Source organism: Cetorhinus maximus, chromosome 22, assembly GCF_964194155.1.
Source record: "Cetorhinus maximus chromosome 22, sCetMax3.hap1.1, whole genome shotgun sequence".
In the NCBI taxonomy this organism is placed as follows: domain Eukaryota; kingdom Metazoa; phylum Chordata; class Chondrichthyes; order Lamniformes; family Cetorhinidae; genus Cetorhinus; species Cetorhinus maximus.
In genome coordinates, this window is record NC_135900.1 from 5185109 (window position 1) to 5201497 (window position 16389).

Here is a 16389-nt window from a genome sequence, read left to right on the forward strand (position 1 = left end):
TTTTTACAACGGGCACAAACCTGGCAGGATATTGTACGATAAGGGTCTGGAACATATAGGGTTAATGTGCGACTGAGTATAGTACTGCCCACAGTGTTGTAAGAAGACACATGGCCCAGACCTAGGGTCAGTGTGGTGTTGAGCAGAGATGTGTCTAGACCTAAGCATGGAGACAACTCCTATCTTGTACTCTTTACTGTACATGTGTAAATAATTCTAGTAGTTAATAAAGACTTAGTTAACCTACTAAAGACTACAGAGACTTCTTTAAGACATAGTGTTCTGTAACCAACGCCCTCTCAACAGATATGCCCTCCCTTAGGCTCTCATCTCCTGGTGGGTATTCTCCCAGGAGTGGAATTTTGGGTTTGTTTCTAGATCCCTTAATTCATATCCTTCCTACGATTCCCTCTGCTTTCTCAAATAGCCTTCCCATCTACAAACTCAACTCTGAAATCCTCTTCTTTGTTGCCTAAGCCAGAATTATGCCTTGTTACGTACAGGACCACTTTCACTAATGGTAGGCTGATAACAGTACAAGAGGTGGAACACTTTTTGTGAGTAATTATTGAAATTAAGCCTTTCTCCCTGCAGAAGGGAGTGGGTGGAAACACTAAACAAAAAGTAAAAATCAAGTCAGATTATATAGTTCATATGTATTTTGCAACCAAATCAAGCGGTGACTGGATCCTGTTTTAAACACGCTTATTTTAGTGAAAACGCCTCTCACTGCTGACTGGTGTCAGCCATGACTCAGTGGGTAACACTCGCTTCTCTGATTCAGAGGATTGTGGGTTGAAGTTCCACTCTCGGTAATCCAGGCACACTTCAGTGCTGTACTGTTAGAGGTGCCATCTTTTGGATGAGATATTTTGGCCCATCTGCCCCATTGGGTGGATGGGTAATGTCACTAAGCTAGCAACCCAGAGGCTCAGGCTATGGGACATGGGTCAAATCCCACTATGGCAGCTGACGGAATTCAAATTTAATTAATAAATCTAATTATAAAGCTAGCCTCAGGAATGGTGACCATGCCAACTATTATCATAAGAACCCATCTGGTTAAGTAATGTCCTTTTTAGGTAAGGAAATCTGCTGACCTTACCTGGTCTGGCCTACGTGTGACTCCAGACCCACAGCAATGTGGTTAACTCTTAACTGCCCCCTGAAATGGCTGAGCAAGCCACTCAATTCAAGGGCCATTAGGGATGGGCAACAATTGCTGGCCTCCGTGATGCCAACATCCCATGAAAGAATAAAGACCATAAGACATAGGAGCAGAGATTAGGCCAATCGGCCCATCGAGTCTGCTCCGCCATTCAATCATGGCTGATAAGTTTCTCAACCCCGTTCTCCCGCCTTCTCCCCGTAACCTTTGATCCCCTTACCAATCAAGAACCTATCTATCTCGGAAGAAGAGAGGCTCTATTTTGAAGGGCAGGGGCGCTCCTCATGGCCAATATTTATCCCTCAACTGACACCTAAAATCTGGTCATTATCTCATTGCTGTCCACGGGAGCCTGCTGTGTGCATATTGACTGGTACATTTTCCTTCATTACAGCAATGGTTATGCTTCCAAAAAGTGTACTTCATTGGTTTTAAAGTGCTTTAGAACCAGTTGAGGTTGTAAAAGATGCTATAGGAATGTGAAGCTTTCTTTCCTCCTCTTTGTGAACAGAAGTGTTCAATGAACATTTGGAGGGAGTGCAACACAAGTTGACTAGATTAATTCCTGTGATGGCGAGGGGGCTGTCTTCTGAGGAAAGATTGACTAGATTGGGCCCATCTTTTGGCATTGAGAAGAATGAGAGGTGATCTCATTGAAACATTAAAAATTCCTGAGGGGGAGGGCTTGGCAGGGTACATGCTGAGAGCTTTCTTCACCCGGATGAAGAATCTGGAACACTGCATCAGTCCCAGGATAGAGGGATGACAGTTAGGACAGATGAGAAATTTCTTCAGTCGAGGGTTGTGAACCTTTGGAATTCTTCACCCCAGAGGTATTTGAGGTTGGGATTGACAAATTTTGGGGATCTTGAGGGCATGTGGAGTGGGCAAAGGGCAAGAAAGTGGAGTTGAGGCTGAAGCTCTTGTTTTGATCAGTTGAATGGCAGAACAGGCTCACAAGGCCATATGGCCCTACTCCTCCCATAGCATCTGTTTTCCAACAGATGATTTAGAAAGTAGATATTCCATTTCCAAAATAAAAGGACATAATTGACTCAGTGCTGGCCCTTATGAATGTTTACTTATGTGTTGATTTTGATCCAAACTGTAATTAGCACAAACCTTCCCTCTTGCTTCAAAGTCAGTCATTTATCACTGACTTAGACGCCAGTCTGGACCATCAATGTTTCCACAGAATCGGATTTGTTCGCATGTTCAGATTGCTAACTTATTCACACCTATTGGGTTTCACCTGCAATTTGATTTTTCAAAATGTGAATGTTATCAAGAACAAAATTAATCCGCTGCGCTGAAAGATTTAGGCCAGTTTTGATTCAATTGCACGTTTCCAGCAGGCATTCAGACTAGATTAGGGTTAGTAGAACACTTACGAATATGATTGTACACTGGCAATGCAGGATACCATCACTCCATTACTGTCCCTGTACTTTTAATTCTTCTATCTCTCTTCCTAAAATCCTTTTTTTGGCTGTTTGGTTCCAACAGAATCAGGTGAAAGACAGTGGCTTTGCTGGAGATTTTGACACATTCTGTATTGTCTCTCTACCATCTTCCCAGGGCACCAGCCACCATTCAATTCAAAACGGGAACACTTCTTGAAAGTGGATTTTAAAGCTGCCATCCCACGTTGCTATTGTCTCCAAGTGCCTTGCACTAAATGAAGTGAAGTCACTTAAGCCAACATCGCAGCCACTTTTCACACAGCAAGATCCCACAAATAACAATGAGAAGATGGCCTCTTTTTGTTTTGTGATGCTCATTGAGGGATAAATATTGGCTACGATGCTCGAGGACTCCCCTTCAAAACAATGCCATGGGATCTTTTACATCCACCTCTTAGACAATGGACAGAGATAGTGGCACAGTGGTAATGGTACTGGGCTGGTAATCCAGGCTAATGCTCTGGGGACACAGGTTCACATCCCACCAAAGCTGGTGGGATTTAACTTCAATTAATAAATTTGGAGTTAAAAGCTAATCTCATTGATTGTCATAACTAGCTCACTAATATCCTTGAGAAGGAAATCTGCCAACCTTACCCTGTCTGGCCTACGTGTGACTCCAGACCCATTGGCAATGTGGTTGACTCTTAATTGCCCCCTGAAATGACCTAACAAGCCTATCAGATCAAGGAAATTAGGGGATGGGCAACAAATGCTGGCCTTGCTAGTGATACCCACATCCCAGGAAACAATAAAAAAAAAAGACTAGACGAGGCCCCGGTTTAACATCTCATCCAAAAGAGAGCACCCCCTCGTGCTCTAGTGTAGTGCTGAGGGACTGTTGCCATGTTTAATTTTGTGCTCCAATCTCTGGAGGGGCACTTGAAACCATAACCATCTGACTCAGAGGTGAGAGTGCTGCTTCCTGAGCTGTTGCTCAGAAGGTGATGTACATCATCTTCCACCCTGCACTCCTCCTCCCTCTCTGTCATCATTCAGCTGTAGTTTTTGCTTTGAGATCATTTTTTTCCAGATGTCCCTTTGGGTTTCAAATATTGCACCTGTAATGACTGCCAAGTCTCTGTGTGCTCTCACCTCAGAACATAGTATCTCCATATCATAAACTAACCAAATCAAGTGCCAGTGAACTGTGCTTGTGTCTTTGGTACTGTCATCTGCCAAAAGTGCATGTCAAAGATTGTTTGTTTAATTGGTTAAACAGCATTGTTGTAGGCTCATAGATAAAGACAAAAAACTGTGGATGCTGGAAATCCAAAACAAAAACAGAAACAGAAATACCTGGAAAAACTCAGCAGGTCTGGCAGCATCGGCGGAGAAGAGCACAGTTGACGTTTCGAGTCCTCCTGACCCTTCAACAGAACTCTTGAACAGAACAGTTCTGTTGAAGGGTCATGAGGACTTGAAACGTCAACTGTGCTCTTCTCCGCCGATGCTGCCAGACCTGCTGAGATTTTCCAGGTATTTCTGTTTCTGTTTTTGTGTTGATGTAGGCTCATTATACTGACTCATTGAGTCATCTGTAAGTTATAAATCGTTCTTGTGGGTGTTATGGAAGTTGGAGGGGAATTCGATCTTTTTTTTTAAAAAAGAAAACCATTCTAACCAATCCAATCACTGCTTTTGAAATATTTTGCTTTAGAAAAGTTTGCTTAAAAGCATAACATCTGAAGGGTTGTTTTTATATTTATGGGATGTGTGCATCGTTGGCTAGACAAGCATTTATTGCCCTTGCAATTATCTTATCAAATGCTAAGCAATTGATATCTGGTCTTTGACATGTTGTTCAGCAATGTAGGGTCACTGGAATCCTTGAATGTTGAGGTAGTTAAAAAGTTTTAGTTTGCGATCTCCTATGGCACCAACTGATGGTGTGGAATTCATCTTGAGGGATTCCATGTATTTTTTATTTTGTCGCTTTCTGGCACATGATTGACGGATGCAATTTATTCCAAGTTCTGTGATTAAAACAGGATGAATGAAAACAAAGTGCCGGAAGCTGGGAGTCAGTGGATATCTTCATTATTGGCCCAATCTCCCATAAAACACAAACAGCTGATGCTCACAGATCCTGGGCAAGAGGGCACAATTATCTTGTTTCATATTGGATTTTCTAAATAGGAACAGGAGGCAGCCATTCAGCCCCTTGAGATTCTACTGCCATTCAGTTAGATCATGTCTGCGCTGTATCTCGCATGTTATAGGAATCATAAAATTAGACCTGGGTATGACTTTTTAATTGGGGTTGCAATTTTTAAATGTAAGATTTAAAAACTCCTGGTTTGAGGAGCTTGTAAGTGGACCTAAAGAAATTACAATTCATTTGATTAGGTCAGAGTTGGAAGTGGGGCAACACTAAACAATAGATGACCCCTCCTGAGTTTCTTCTTCTAGGAGATGAGTTGTCTACACCTGTCTTCATAGGAGGTTTAAATCATTCATATTGTTTCCCATCCAGGACATCCCAGGTGTGCCACGTTGTCATGGGGATGGATTGCAGGGAGGAATTTTCTTTTGGTTTTGGGTTTTCTCTGCGTAATTTCGCAAACGGAAAATCAGCTTTTGGACAGGCGGAGAGAATCTGCCAGTAGCTGGAACCGGGAGCAGAGGGCTGTCAGAGAAACAAAAGGTGTTTCCTGATTTGGAGTCACTCGGGAAGAAAGCAGTGATGCTTCTGCTTCAGCTAGGGAGTACACAATCGTGAGGGTTTGACTAGCTGGATGCCAGTGAAAGAACCTGAAGAAATCTCATGCCTTGGGAGAATAGCGGGAACAATCAAGTGAGTTCCTGAAAGCTGTGGCACACCTTGGTTTGGTCCCAGAAGTGAAGGAACCCTCAAGATCCTGGGAAGTATAGGAGAACTCTTGGGTGGGAATAAAGTAGAACAAGGAGTGTGCTATTGAGTTGAGACCTTCGGTTATTAAGTTCGTACTACTTTTAATCTTGTATATTTTAAGATTTTATGCTGTATTTTTTCAGCTAATAACTGGGAGTTTGAATTTCTTAAGTCACTGGTCTCCGGTGAGATCATCATAACAACCACCTATATGCTGTTGTTCCATATCCCATAACCCTCATGCAACAAAAATCCACTCATCTCAGTCTTAAATTTCGTTGAACTTCCAGCCTCTCTCGGGGGAATTCCAGATTCCTCTACCTGTGTGTTGGGGTGGGGGGCAGCCAGTGGGGTGGGGTGGTAAGGGGAGAGAGTACTTCCTGATCTCACTCCCAAATGGCTTAAGTTATATCTCCTTGTGCTGGACTCTTTCTCCTGCTGCCCGCTCCCCACCCCACTAGAAGAAATAGTTATTCTATATCTACCCTGTTGAATCCCTTTGTCATTACTAGATCATCTCTTAATCTTCTATACTTCAGGAAATACAAGCCTAACCTATGCAACCTGTCCTCATAATCTAACCTCCTTTAGTCCCGATGTGAGTCAGCGCTGCACCCCCCTCCAAGGCTGATTTTTATATCCTCCCATGTGGTTTGCTGCCCAGAAATGAATGGTTAGACCCCGTTTGGAGTAAATGCAAAGTCCTGTAAAATTGAAGCATCACTTTTTCTCCCCTTCAGAGAGTGCAGGTACCTGCCATGGGATAACCTTTGTTTGGTACAATTTTCTGAGCAGTAGACCATTTTATGGGAGTGTTCAGACTAGTTGAAACACCTTTTGCTTAAGCTCTGTCCTGCTCGCCATTTATGCTCTGCGTCTTATCAACATAATGTGTGTTTTGTGTGTGGTTTATTCCAGGTATGAGTGTAGCTATTCATGGGGCTGAAAACTGCGTTCAGATTCATCGGAGAAGTGTGCCCACCTATCAAAAATCGGCTCGGATGTCTGGGACTAGGCACCCCTCGTTTCCTCCAGTCACCAAGTCTGTGACCATGGACTGTTCCTCTTCAGGATCAATTGAATCTGCTGTTATCAATGGGAAATATCATTATCCAGGTTTGTGCTGTGGGACTTCTTTTTGCGTGTTGGTTTTCCAATTAATAATGGAATTTAGATAGTAATTTAATCACTGTTACTCCAATGAGTGCTTGTTGTGGAAGAACGAGCCCAAGGCTTGTCCTTTGCTTCAAGCAGGTTTATTCTCAAGACCAAAACAAAAATTGCTGGAAAAACTCCACAGGTCTGACAGCATCTGTGGAGAGAAAGACAGGGTTAACGTTTCGAGTCCGTATGACTCTTCTTCAGAACTAAAGAGGAGTAAAAATGTGGCGAAATATCTACTGTTTAAGGGGGGTGGGGACAAGTGAAGCTGGATAGAAGGCCAGCGATAGGTGGAGGCAAAGGAGAGATTGTGAAAGATGTCATAAACAAAAGGTTGAAGGGGTGTTGATGGTGGTGATACTGGCTAAAGTAGGTGCTGATGGTGACATTGAGTAGAAAGCAGAACCACTATCAACACCCCTTCAACCTTTTGTTTATGACATCTTTCGCAATCTCTCCTTTGCCTCCACCTATCACTGGCCTATCCAGCTTCACCTGTCCCACCCCCCTTAAACAGTATATATCTCACCACAATTCTATTTCTCTTTAGCTATGAAGAAGAGTCACCTGGACTCGAAACGTTAACTCTCTCTTTCTCTCCACAGATGCTGTCATCGCTGAATTTTTCCAGCACTTTTTTTTTGTTTCAGATTTCTAGCGTCCGCAGTATTTTGCCTTTATTCTCGAGACAGCTCTGCAGTGTAGCAAACTCTCCCAGTCCCTTCCACACTGGACTCTTATAGCTGTACCTGTTATAGGTGAACCAATGCACTTCACCTGTTTTAACAAGCACCGGTCTTAGTGTAATTGTTACACAATGTAATTGCCAGTCTACAAGAAGATTGTTGAGGTGTCAGCTGTGGCTCAGTTCATAGCACCCTCGCCTTTGAATCAGAAGGTTCTGGGTTCATGTCCCACTCCCGGAAACCAAGAACTGTGAATGTACTCGAAAGAGTTACATGCGATCTGTTGATAACTCGAAAGAGTTACAAGAAGATTGTTGAGGTCCAATAACAATGTAATTACTGACAGTGACATTTCAGAACTCAGTGGTACAGAGGAATCTGGATGTCCTGATGCAACAAAGGTTAGTATGCAGTTCGAGGAAGTGATTAGGAAGTCCAATGGAATGTTGGTGTTTATTGCAAGGGGAATGGAATGTAAAATTGGGAAGTTTTACTGCAGTTGTACAGGGTCTTGGTAAGACCACATCAGTTTGGTCATTACTTGAAAAAGGATATAAATACATTAAAGTTCAGAGAAGGTTCACATGACTCATTCCTGGGATTAAGGGCTTATTTTATGGAGAAAGGTTGAATAGGTTGGGCCTATACACATGGGTATTTTGGAAGAATGAGAGGTGATCTTAGTGAAACACCAAGACCTTGAGGAGACTTGACAGGGCAGCTGCTGAGAGGATGTTTCTCCCTTATGGGAGAGAGTTGAATTAGAGGACACAGTTTAAAAATGGGAGGTCTCCTTTTTAAGAATGAGATGAAATATTTCTGAGGGTTGTTAGTCTGTGGTTTCTCCCCCCCTGAGAATGGTGACAGTGAATTTATTCAAGGCTGAGTTGACAGATCTTTGATAGACAAGGGGGGGGGTGGGGGGGTGCAAACTGGAAGTTGGAGCTGAGACCACAACTAGACTAGCTGTGGTATTATTGAATAGCAGAGCAGGGCCAAATAGCCAACTCCTGTTCTTAAGTCCTATGTTCCTGGATGCTGCTTGACCTGACCTTTCCAGCAATTCATGGTTTATATCAAGAGGCCCTGATTCTCAAACATTAGAAAGATTCCTTTGCATCTCTGAACTCCCCAATGCAATCAGCAGCTTCATACTCCAGAGCCAGTGTTTCTGCCGGCAGTTTGAAGATTCCTATCACGCTCCTTTCCTCTTCACCGTCTTCCACTCAAAAAAAAACCATTTGCTTTTCACCCTCTTGTATTTGTGAAGTGGACTCTTCAGATTCTCACAGTGAGACGATTAGCTGTAACATCTTCCCTTTGGTCCTTGAAAGCAGTCACCGTGTGCCTACAAATAGAAATTGGTGCCTTCTTCCAGAAACAAAATTGTTATGCAGGTGATTGTCTCTTTTAAGAACCTTCCTGGTCAGATGATTTTTTTTTTTTCCCTATTATGTTGTGACGGTGAGTGAACAGAAATAAACTACAGGACCAAATTAGAAAGATTAAATTGAAAATAATAAAGGCTAACTTTTTTAAAGAGGGTGTCAAGGCCTTGGAGGCTGAAGAGGAGATTAATGAGAATTGTACCAGGGATGAGGAACTTCAGTCAGAAACTGGGAACTCTGTGGTAAGTAACTCACCACCTCACTCCCCAAAGCCTGTCCACCATCTACAAGGCATAAGTCAGGAACGTGATGGAATACTCCCCACTTGCAGCTCCAGCAACACTCGAGCTTGACACCATTCAGGACAAAGCAGCTACTTGATCACCCCATCCACTAACTTAAACACTCACTCCCTCCGCCACCAATCTACAGTGACAGCAGTGTCTATCATCTCCAAGTTGCACAGCAGTAGCTCATCAACCACCCTTCAACAGCACCTCCCAAACCTGGGACCTCTACCACCTAGAAGGACAAGGGCAGCAGATGCATTGGAAAGCCACCACCTGCAAGTTCCCCTCCTAAGCCTGACACCATCCTGACTTGGAAATATATCGCTGTCCCTTCACTGTCACTGGGTCAAAATCCTGGAACTCCATCCTAACAGCACTGTGGGTGTACCTATACTAGATGAACTGCAATGGTTGAAGGCTGTTCACCACCAACTCGAGGGAAATTGGGGATGGGTAACAGATGCTGGCCTTGTGCATGTCCCACAAACAAATGAAGAAAAAAAAAATGACATGAAGCAATAAGAGAGAAACTTGTGTTTGCCTTTTGAGCAGGGAAGGGTAGCTGTGTTTTAAATTGAGGGGCTTTGGTAAAGTAGATAGGGAGAGACTGGTCAGCTATTGTCCTGCCAAGGGAAACGGGGCACTGATTTAAGATAATGGGCAGGATTTTCCCGTTGGGGGGGCGGGGCCCACTCGCCGACATGGGCGGAACCCCCGACATCACCCCGCCCCATTTAAATTTTCAGGAAGGTGGGGGCACAGCAAAATCAGCTGCGGGCCCACCGACCTGTCAATGGCCACTTGAGGCCATTGACAGGATCAATTAAGCAATTAAATGACCTGCCCGTCCAACCTTAAGATTGGTGGGCAGGCCAGGAGCCCCAGGCGGCTAGAGAAAAACATGAAACCTCATCCAACGGCGGGATGAGGCTTCATGTAGGGTTTTAAAAATTGTAATAAAGTTATAATGGAAATTATGAACATGTCCCAACTCATGTGACATTGTCATGTGAAGGGACCTGTAAGGGATTTTTTTTCTTTATTTTTAATATTTTTAAAAGTCGAGGCGATCTCCCTGAGGCTGCACTTAGCCTCAGGGAGATGAGTGCGCTCTGTTGTGCGCATGTGCGGAAGAGCGCACTCTCGATGTTAGGGCTTCCCCTCCGTCCGCACAGGGAGCGTCCCTGCGGACGTCACGCCGGGCGGGCCTTAATTGGCCCGCCCACGTAAAATGGCGGCGCGGCCCCGATTGCTGGCGGCGATCGGGTCCGTGCCCGCCCGTGATTGGGTCAGCTCTGCCCGCTCGACAAACGGAAAATTCAGTCCGTTGAGTTTAAAAACCCGGGGGGGAGATGAGGAAATATTTTTATGCAGCAAGTTTTATGAGCTGAGATGCATTATCTCAAAGCAGATTCAACAGTAACTTTCCAAAGGCAATTGGATAAATAATTTGGAAAAAGAAATATTTAAGAGCTCCCAGGGAGCGGTGGGAGGAGTGGGACTATTAGCTTTTTTGCAAAGAGCCAAGACAGGCAGGATTGACTGAATGGCTGCCTCTGTTCTTACTCAAAATTATATCTGAAACAAAATGTAAGGATATTTGAGAACTTAGTGCAAACACCTTGGGTATTGTTTGAGCCCATTACAGGATCACTTGGACTGTTTCAACCTCCCCTGTGCATTGAATGCACAGGATCTTTTATTTTCTGTGAATTATTTATTATTTAATCATTTAAAACTAGTGGACGGTTATAAAAAAAATAATTGAAAAGGCTAATGGAATGTTGGTCTTGTTTCTCGAAGGTTGGAATACAAAGGGGTGGAAATTGTGCTTCAATTATGTAAAATTCTGGTCAGACCTTACCTGGAGTAACTCTGTACAGTTGTGGGCACTGCACCTCCGGAAGAATATACTGACCTTGAATGAAATGGATTCACCAAAGTGATACCAGAGTTTAACCATTTGAATTAAGAGGACATGTTGCATAGACTAGCCCTGTACTTCCTTCAATATAGAAGATTGAGTGATCTAATCGAGGTGGTGTTTAAAATGTCAAAAGGAATTTTATAGTGTAGTTGGAGAGAGACTTTACGCTGGTTTGGGAATCCAGAACAAGGTGGCAGAACCTTTAAAATTAGTGTTAGTAATTCCGGAATCATTTCTTGATGTGCAGTGGAAATCTGGAACGCTCTTCTTCCAGGAATCTGAGGCTGGGCATCAATTAAACATTCTGATTTTGTTGGTATGAAAAGCTCTTAAAGGGTAAATGGAGTTGAGGTACAGATCAGCCATGATTTGATTGAATGTTGGAACAGGCTCGAGGGGTTGAATGGCCTCCTCTCTAATAAGCACCCCAGTCCTAGAAGATCAAAGCATCTTCGCTACTGTAAAAGCATAAGAGAACTTCAAACTCAAAGAAAAGTCCAAGACAATAAAAGGTAAGAATTACAAAGGCAACATAAATGAAAAGGAATAAAATAAGAATGAATTAAAGAATATTGCAGGACAGGTTTTTGTTGTTAAAGTGAAGATTTTTTTCAAGTTGTCCCTAGATATGTCGCATGATCAAATAGACAGTGTCTTTTGCCATCAGCTCTTGAGACACAGATCTAAATTTTGACTCTGGAACAGTTCCTACAGATTGGAGGGTAGCTAATGTAACCCCACTGTTTAAAAAGGGAGGCAGAGAGAAAACAGGGGATTATAGACCAGTCAGCCTGACGTTGGTAGTGGGGAAAATTCTAGAGTCCATTATAAAAGGGATTTAATAGCTGAGCACATGGAAAACAGTGGCAGAATCGGACAGAGTCAGCATGGATTTACAAAAGAGAAATCATGCTTGACAAATCGACTGGAATTTTTCGAGGATGTAACTAGTAGAGTTGATGAGGGGGAGCCAATGGATGTGGTTTATTTGGACTTTCAGAAGGCTTTCGACAAAGTCCCACATAAGAGATTGGCATGTAAAATTAAAGCACATGGGATCGGGGGGGTAGTGTATTGAGATGGATAGAAAACTACAAACAAAAAACTACTGCGGATGCTGGAAATCCAAAACAAAAACAGAATTACCTGGAAAAACTCAGCAGGTCTGGCAGCATCGGCGGAGAAGAAAAGAGTCGGCGTTTCGAAAACGTCAACTCTTTTCTTCTCCGCCGATGCTGCCAGACCTGCTGAGTTTTTCCAGGTAATTCTGTTTTTGTTTTGGATAGAAAACTGGTTAGCAGACATGAAACAGAGTAGGAATAAATGGGTCTTTTTCCGAATGGCAGGCAGTGACTATTGGGGTACCGCAGGGATCGGTGCTGGGACCCCAGTTATTCACAACATATATTAATGATTTAGATGAGGGAGCTAAACGTAATATCTCCAAATTTGCAGATGACACAAAGCTGGGTGGGAGGGTGAGCTGTGAGGAGGCTGCAGAGATGCTTCAGTGTGATTTGGACAAGCTGAGTGAGTGGGCAAATGCATGGCAGATGTAGTATAATGTGGATAAATGTGAGGTTATCCATTTTGGTAGCAAAAACAGGAAGGCAGATTATCTGAATGGCTATAAATTAAGAGGGGAATGTGCAACGAAACCTGGGTGTCCTTGTACACCAGTCGCTGAAGGTAAGCATGTAGATGCGGCAAATGGTAAAGAAGGCAAATGCTATGTCGGCCTTCATAGCCAGAGGATTCGAGTACAGGAGCAGAGATGTCTTGCTGCAATTGTACAGGGCCTTGGTGAGACCACACCTGGAATATTGTGTGCAGTTTTGGTCTCCTTATCTGAGGAAGGATGTTCTTGCTATAGAGGGAGTGCAGCGAAGGTTTACCAGACTGAGTCCTGGGATGGTGGGACTGACATATGAGGAGAGATTGAGTCGATTAGGATTATATTTGCTGGAGTTCAGAAGACTGAGGGGGGATCTCATAGAAACCTATAAAATTCTAACAGGACTAGACAGGATAGATGCAGGAAGGATGTTCCCGATGGTGGGGGAGTCCAGAATCAGTGGTCACAGTCTGAGGATATGGGGTAGACCATTTAGGACTGAGATGAGGAGAAATTTCTTCACCCAGAGAGTGGTGAGCCTGTGGAATTCACTACCACAAAGTAGTTGAGACCAAAACATTGTGGACAGAATTTAGCCCTTGATGGGCGGGCAGGACCCACCGGCTCAGCGGTGGGCAGGCAGCCGAACTCTGCCGCCGAAACGGGCCCCACCGCCACTTTGAGTGGGCGGGCCAATTAAGGCCCACCTAGCGGCCTGCCCAACGGGAAGCGCTATGCACTTCCTGTGCGGGGGTGGGGAGGGAATCCCCATCTGTCAAAGTGCGCACTGCTCCCTGAGACTAAGTGCTGTCTCAGGGAGAGCGCTGAAAGTTTAATAAACCTAAAAAATAGCAAAATAAAAAAATTATTAACATGTCCCCCTCATGTGACAATGCCACACGAGATGGGACATGTTAATAAATATTGCATTAAGTTTTTAAAAACAGACATGAAACCTCATCCGGCCGGTGGATGAGGTTTCATGTCTTTTCAGAAGCCCGCTGGGGCTCCTGGCCTGCCCGCCAGCCTTAAGGTTGGACGGGCAGGTCCTTTTAATTGGGTTAATTATCCTGTCAATGGCCTCAATTGGCCATTGACAGGTCAGCGGATGGACAGCTGATTTTCCTGAAAATTTAAATGGGGCGGGATGTCATCGGGGGTTCCTCCCAACGTCATCCCGTGTCGGTGAGTGGGCCCCGCCCCCAACTCGCCAGCGGAAAAACTCTGGCCTGTGTGTTTTCAAGAAGGTGTTAGTTATAGCTCTTGGGGCGAAGGGGATCAAAGAATATGGGGAAAAAGCGGGAGCAGGCTATTGAGTTGGTTGATCAGCCATGATCGTAATGAATGGTGGAGCAGGCTCGATGGGCCGAATGGCCTACTCCTATTTTCTATGTTTCTATGTTTTCTAGTCCCACCCACTGGGAATCGTTGCAGGTGGGACCAGAAAATTTGACGGACCAACTAAAGGTCTGTTGACTTTGGGCAGGAATTGCCGGGCGGTTAGTAAAGTTGGTAAAGGCTGAGTTATTTAAAATCCCAGAGGGAAACTTTAAACAACTGTCATAACCTATATATATTCAAGTGGTATGTTTTGGAGATGCAGCTCTAAATTTGGGAATAAGACCACCAGTTCTCGAGAGGGTTTTTATATCACACTGAGACATTTACTAATTTACACAAGTTAAACATATACACATGGCTACAAATTACTATTGTCATAATTTTTAACAAATTCCCATACTAATCTCCACTAAGGAAACAACAGCCCGTTGATTTTAAGCAGACACCAGGCAAAGCATTTTCACCTTACAAATTCAAAATGAGGTTCCTTTCACTTTGGTTCCTGTGCAGACAGTCGTAGGCTTACAGCTGCTTTGATGTTACATTGCCTCTGCCCTACCCACGAACAACTGCTTTCTGTTATACCCAGCACTTCTCTTTGAATGTAAATTATCATTGTATCATCAGGCCCTTTGAACTCCACCTCTTCTAATGATAAAACTCCTTTCATAGTACCAATTTATTAGTAATATAAACATTGCTTGGTCTCTCCTAGCTAGGTGCAAGATTTCACCCCCCAGTCTTTGAATGCTCTATTCAACAAAATGCAGATGTCCTCTGCCTGTCTTTACATCCCAAAACTACTATACATCAAAGCACCCAGACTAGCTGTCTTTAATCCAATTCACACAGACACGCCCACAGACTAAACCTCCATTTAATTAAAAAAAAAATTCCAATAACATTATAGATGAATAGCTTCATGTCAGGACTGGTTACCAAAAGCTTACAGGGTTGGATTTTAAGGAGCATCTTGGAGGAGACAGTGGTAGAGAGGTTTAGGGAAGGAAAATTTGCTGATCTTGGGGCCCAGACAGTGGAAGGTACTGATACCAATGGCCAAATTTGAGGATGTGCAAGAGGCCAGAATTGGCGACAATGTTCAGGATTTTGGCCACTATTTGTGACAACACACAGTTGTGTGTTTTTAATTAAAGGAGGGTTGTTGTTGCAGTTCAAGCAGCCCCTGTGATAGTTTTCGCACATTGATTGGCCAGTACTAGTTGACCCAAGAATGCAGCAATCCACACTCTCTTGAATGCCTAGTTTGTAGCTTTTTGCGACTTAAGTGGCTTGAGAGCTACTTCCTCTAGTGTGATCAGAGAGAACCGAATTGACAATTAATTTTCACACTTGGCAAATCTACATTTTTTTTTATCATTGTAAGCAGGGAGATGCTCGTTGACAAATCTCTTAATTTCGCTCAAATAATCCATGAAAGATGAAGATGGCCAGTTAGCTCAGATGGTTAGAGGGTGGTGTTAATCAGGCCATGGCCACGGGTTTGATCCCCGTGCTGGCCATGAGCAGTCCCTGTGTTGAAACGGGCTTGAGGCTGACTGTGGTCAGTTGCAATTCCGATACGATTTGGGGTGCTCCACTGGGGCATTTGAAATGGGGGTCCTACAGCTATAGAAGCATATCGCTTCTTGCCAAATTTCTACGGGTGGCGCAGTGGTATTGTCACTGGACTAAGGTTCCAAAGACCCAGGGTAATACTCTAGGGACCTGGGTTCGAATCCCACCACAGCAGATGGTGAAATTCGAATTCAATAAAAATCTGGAATTAAAAGTCTGATGACCATGAAACCATTGTCGATTGTCATAAAAACCCATCTGGTTCACCAGTCTCCTTTTCAGGGAAGGAAATCTGCCTTCCTTACCTGGTCTGGCCTACATGTGACCCCAGACCCACAGCAATGTGGTTGACTCTTAAATGTCCTCTGAACAAGGGCAATTAAAGATGGGTAATAAATGCTGGCCTGGCCAGCAACACCCACATGAATGAATTTAAAAAAAAATGAAAAATGGAGACTATATTAAACTATTCATTCTAACAATGATGTGAAGCTTCAGTTGTATAGAAAATTAGAAAACAAATTTTGAGGGCTTGACAGAGTAGATGCTGAGAGACTGGCTGGAGAGTCTAAAACCAGGAAGTTCTAGAACCTGGGGTCACAGTCTCAGGATAAGGGTTAGGGGTTTAGAACAGATGAGAATTTTTTTCACCTGAGTGCTATGAAATTTTGGAATTCGCCACTCCAAATATCTGTGGATGTTTAGTCATTGGGTTGAGGGTGTCTCTGGCTAGGCCAGCATTTATTACCCACCCCTAATTTCCCTTGAAGGTGGTGGTGAGCTACCTTTGTGACTTGCTGCAGTCCATGTGGTGCAGATACACCCACAGTGCTGTTAAGGAGTTCCAGGATTTTGACCCAGTGATAGTGGAGAAATAGTGATTATAGTTTCAAGATAGGATGGTGTGTGGCTGAACAC

General features: G+C 43.7%; 1 protein-coding gene across 1 annotated transcript in view; it reads left to right on the plus strand.

Moving 5' to 3' along the window:
* Positions 1-16389, plus strand: part of LOC144696418 (anoctamin-4) — a 172675-nt gene that overhangs the window by 37008 nt on the left and 119278 nt on the right. The window contains exon 2 of the mRNA XM_078567672.1: positions 6404-6601. Coding sequence (XP_078423798.1) covers positions 6406-6601 — 196 coding nt within the window. The 5' untranslated portion in view covers positions 6404-6405. The remainder of the gene's footprint in view (positions 1-6403; positions 6602-16389) is intronic.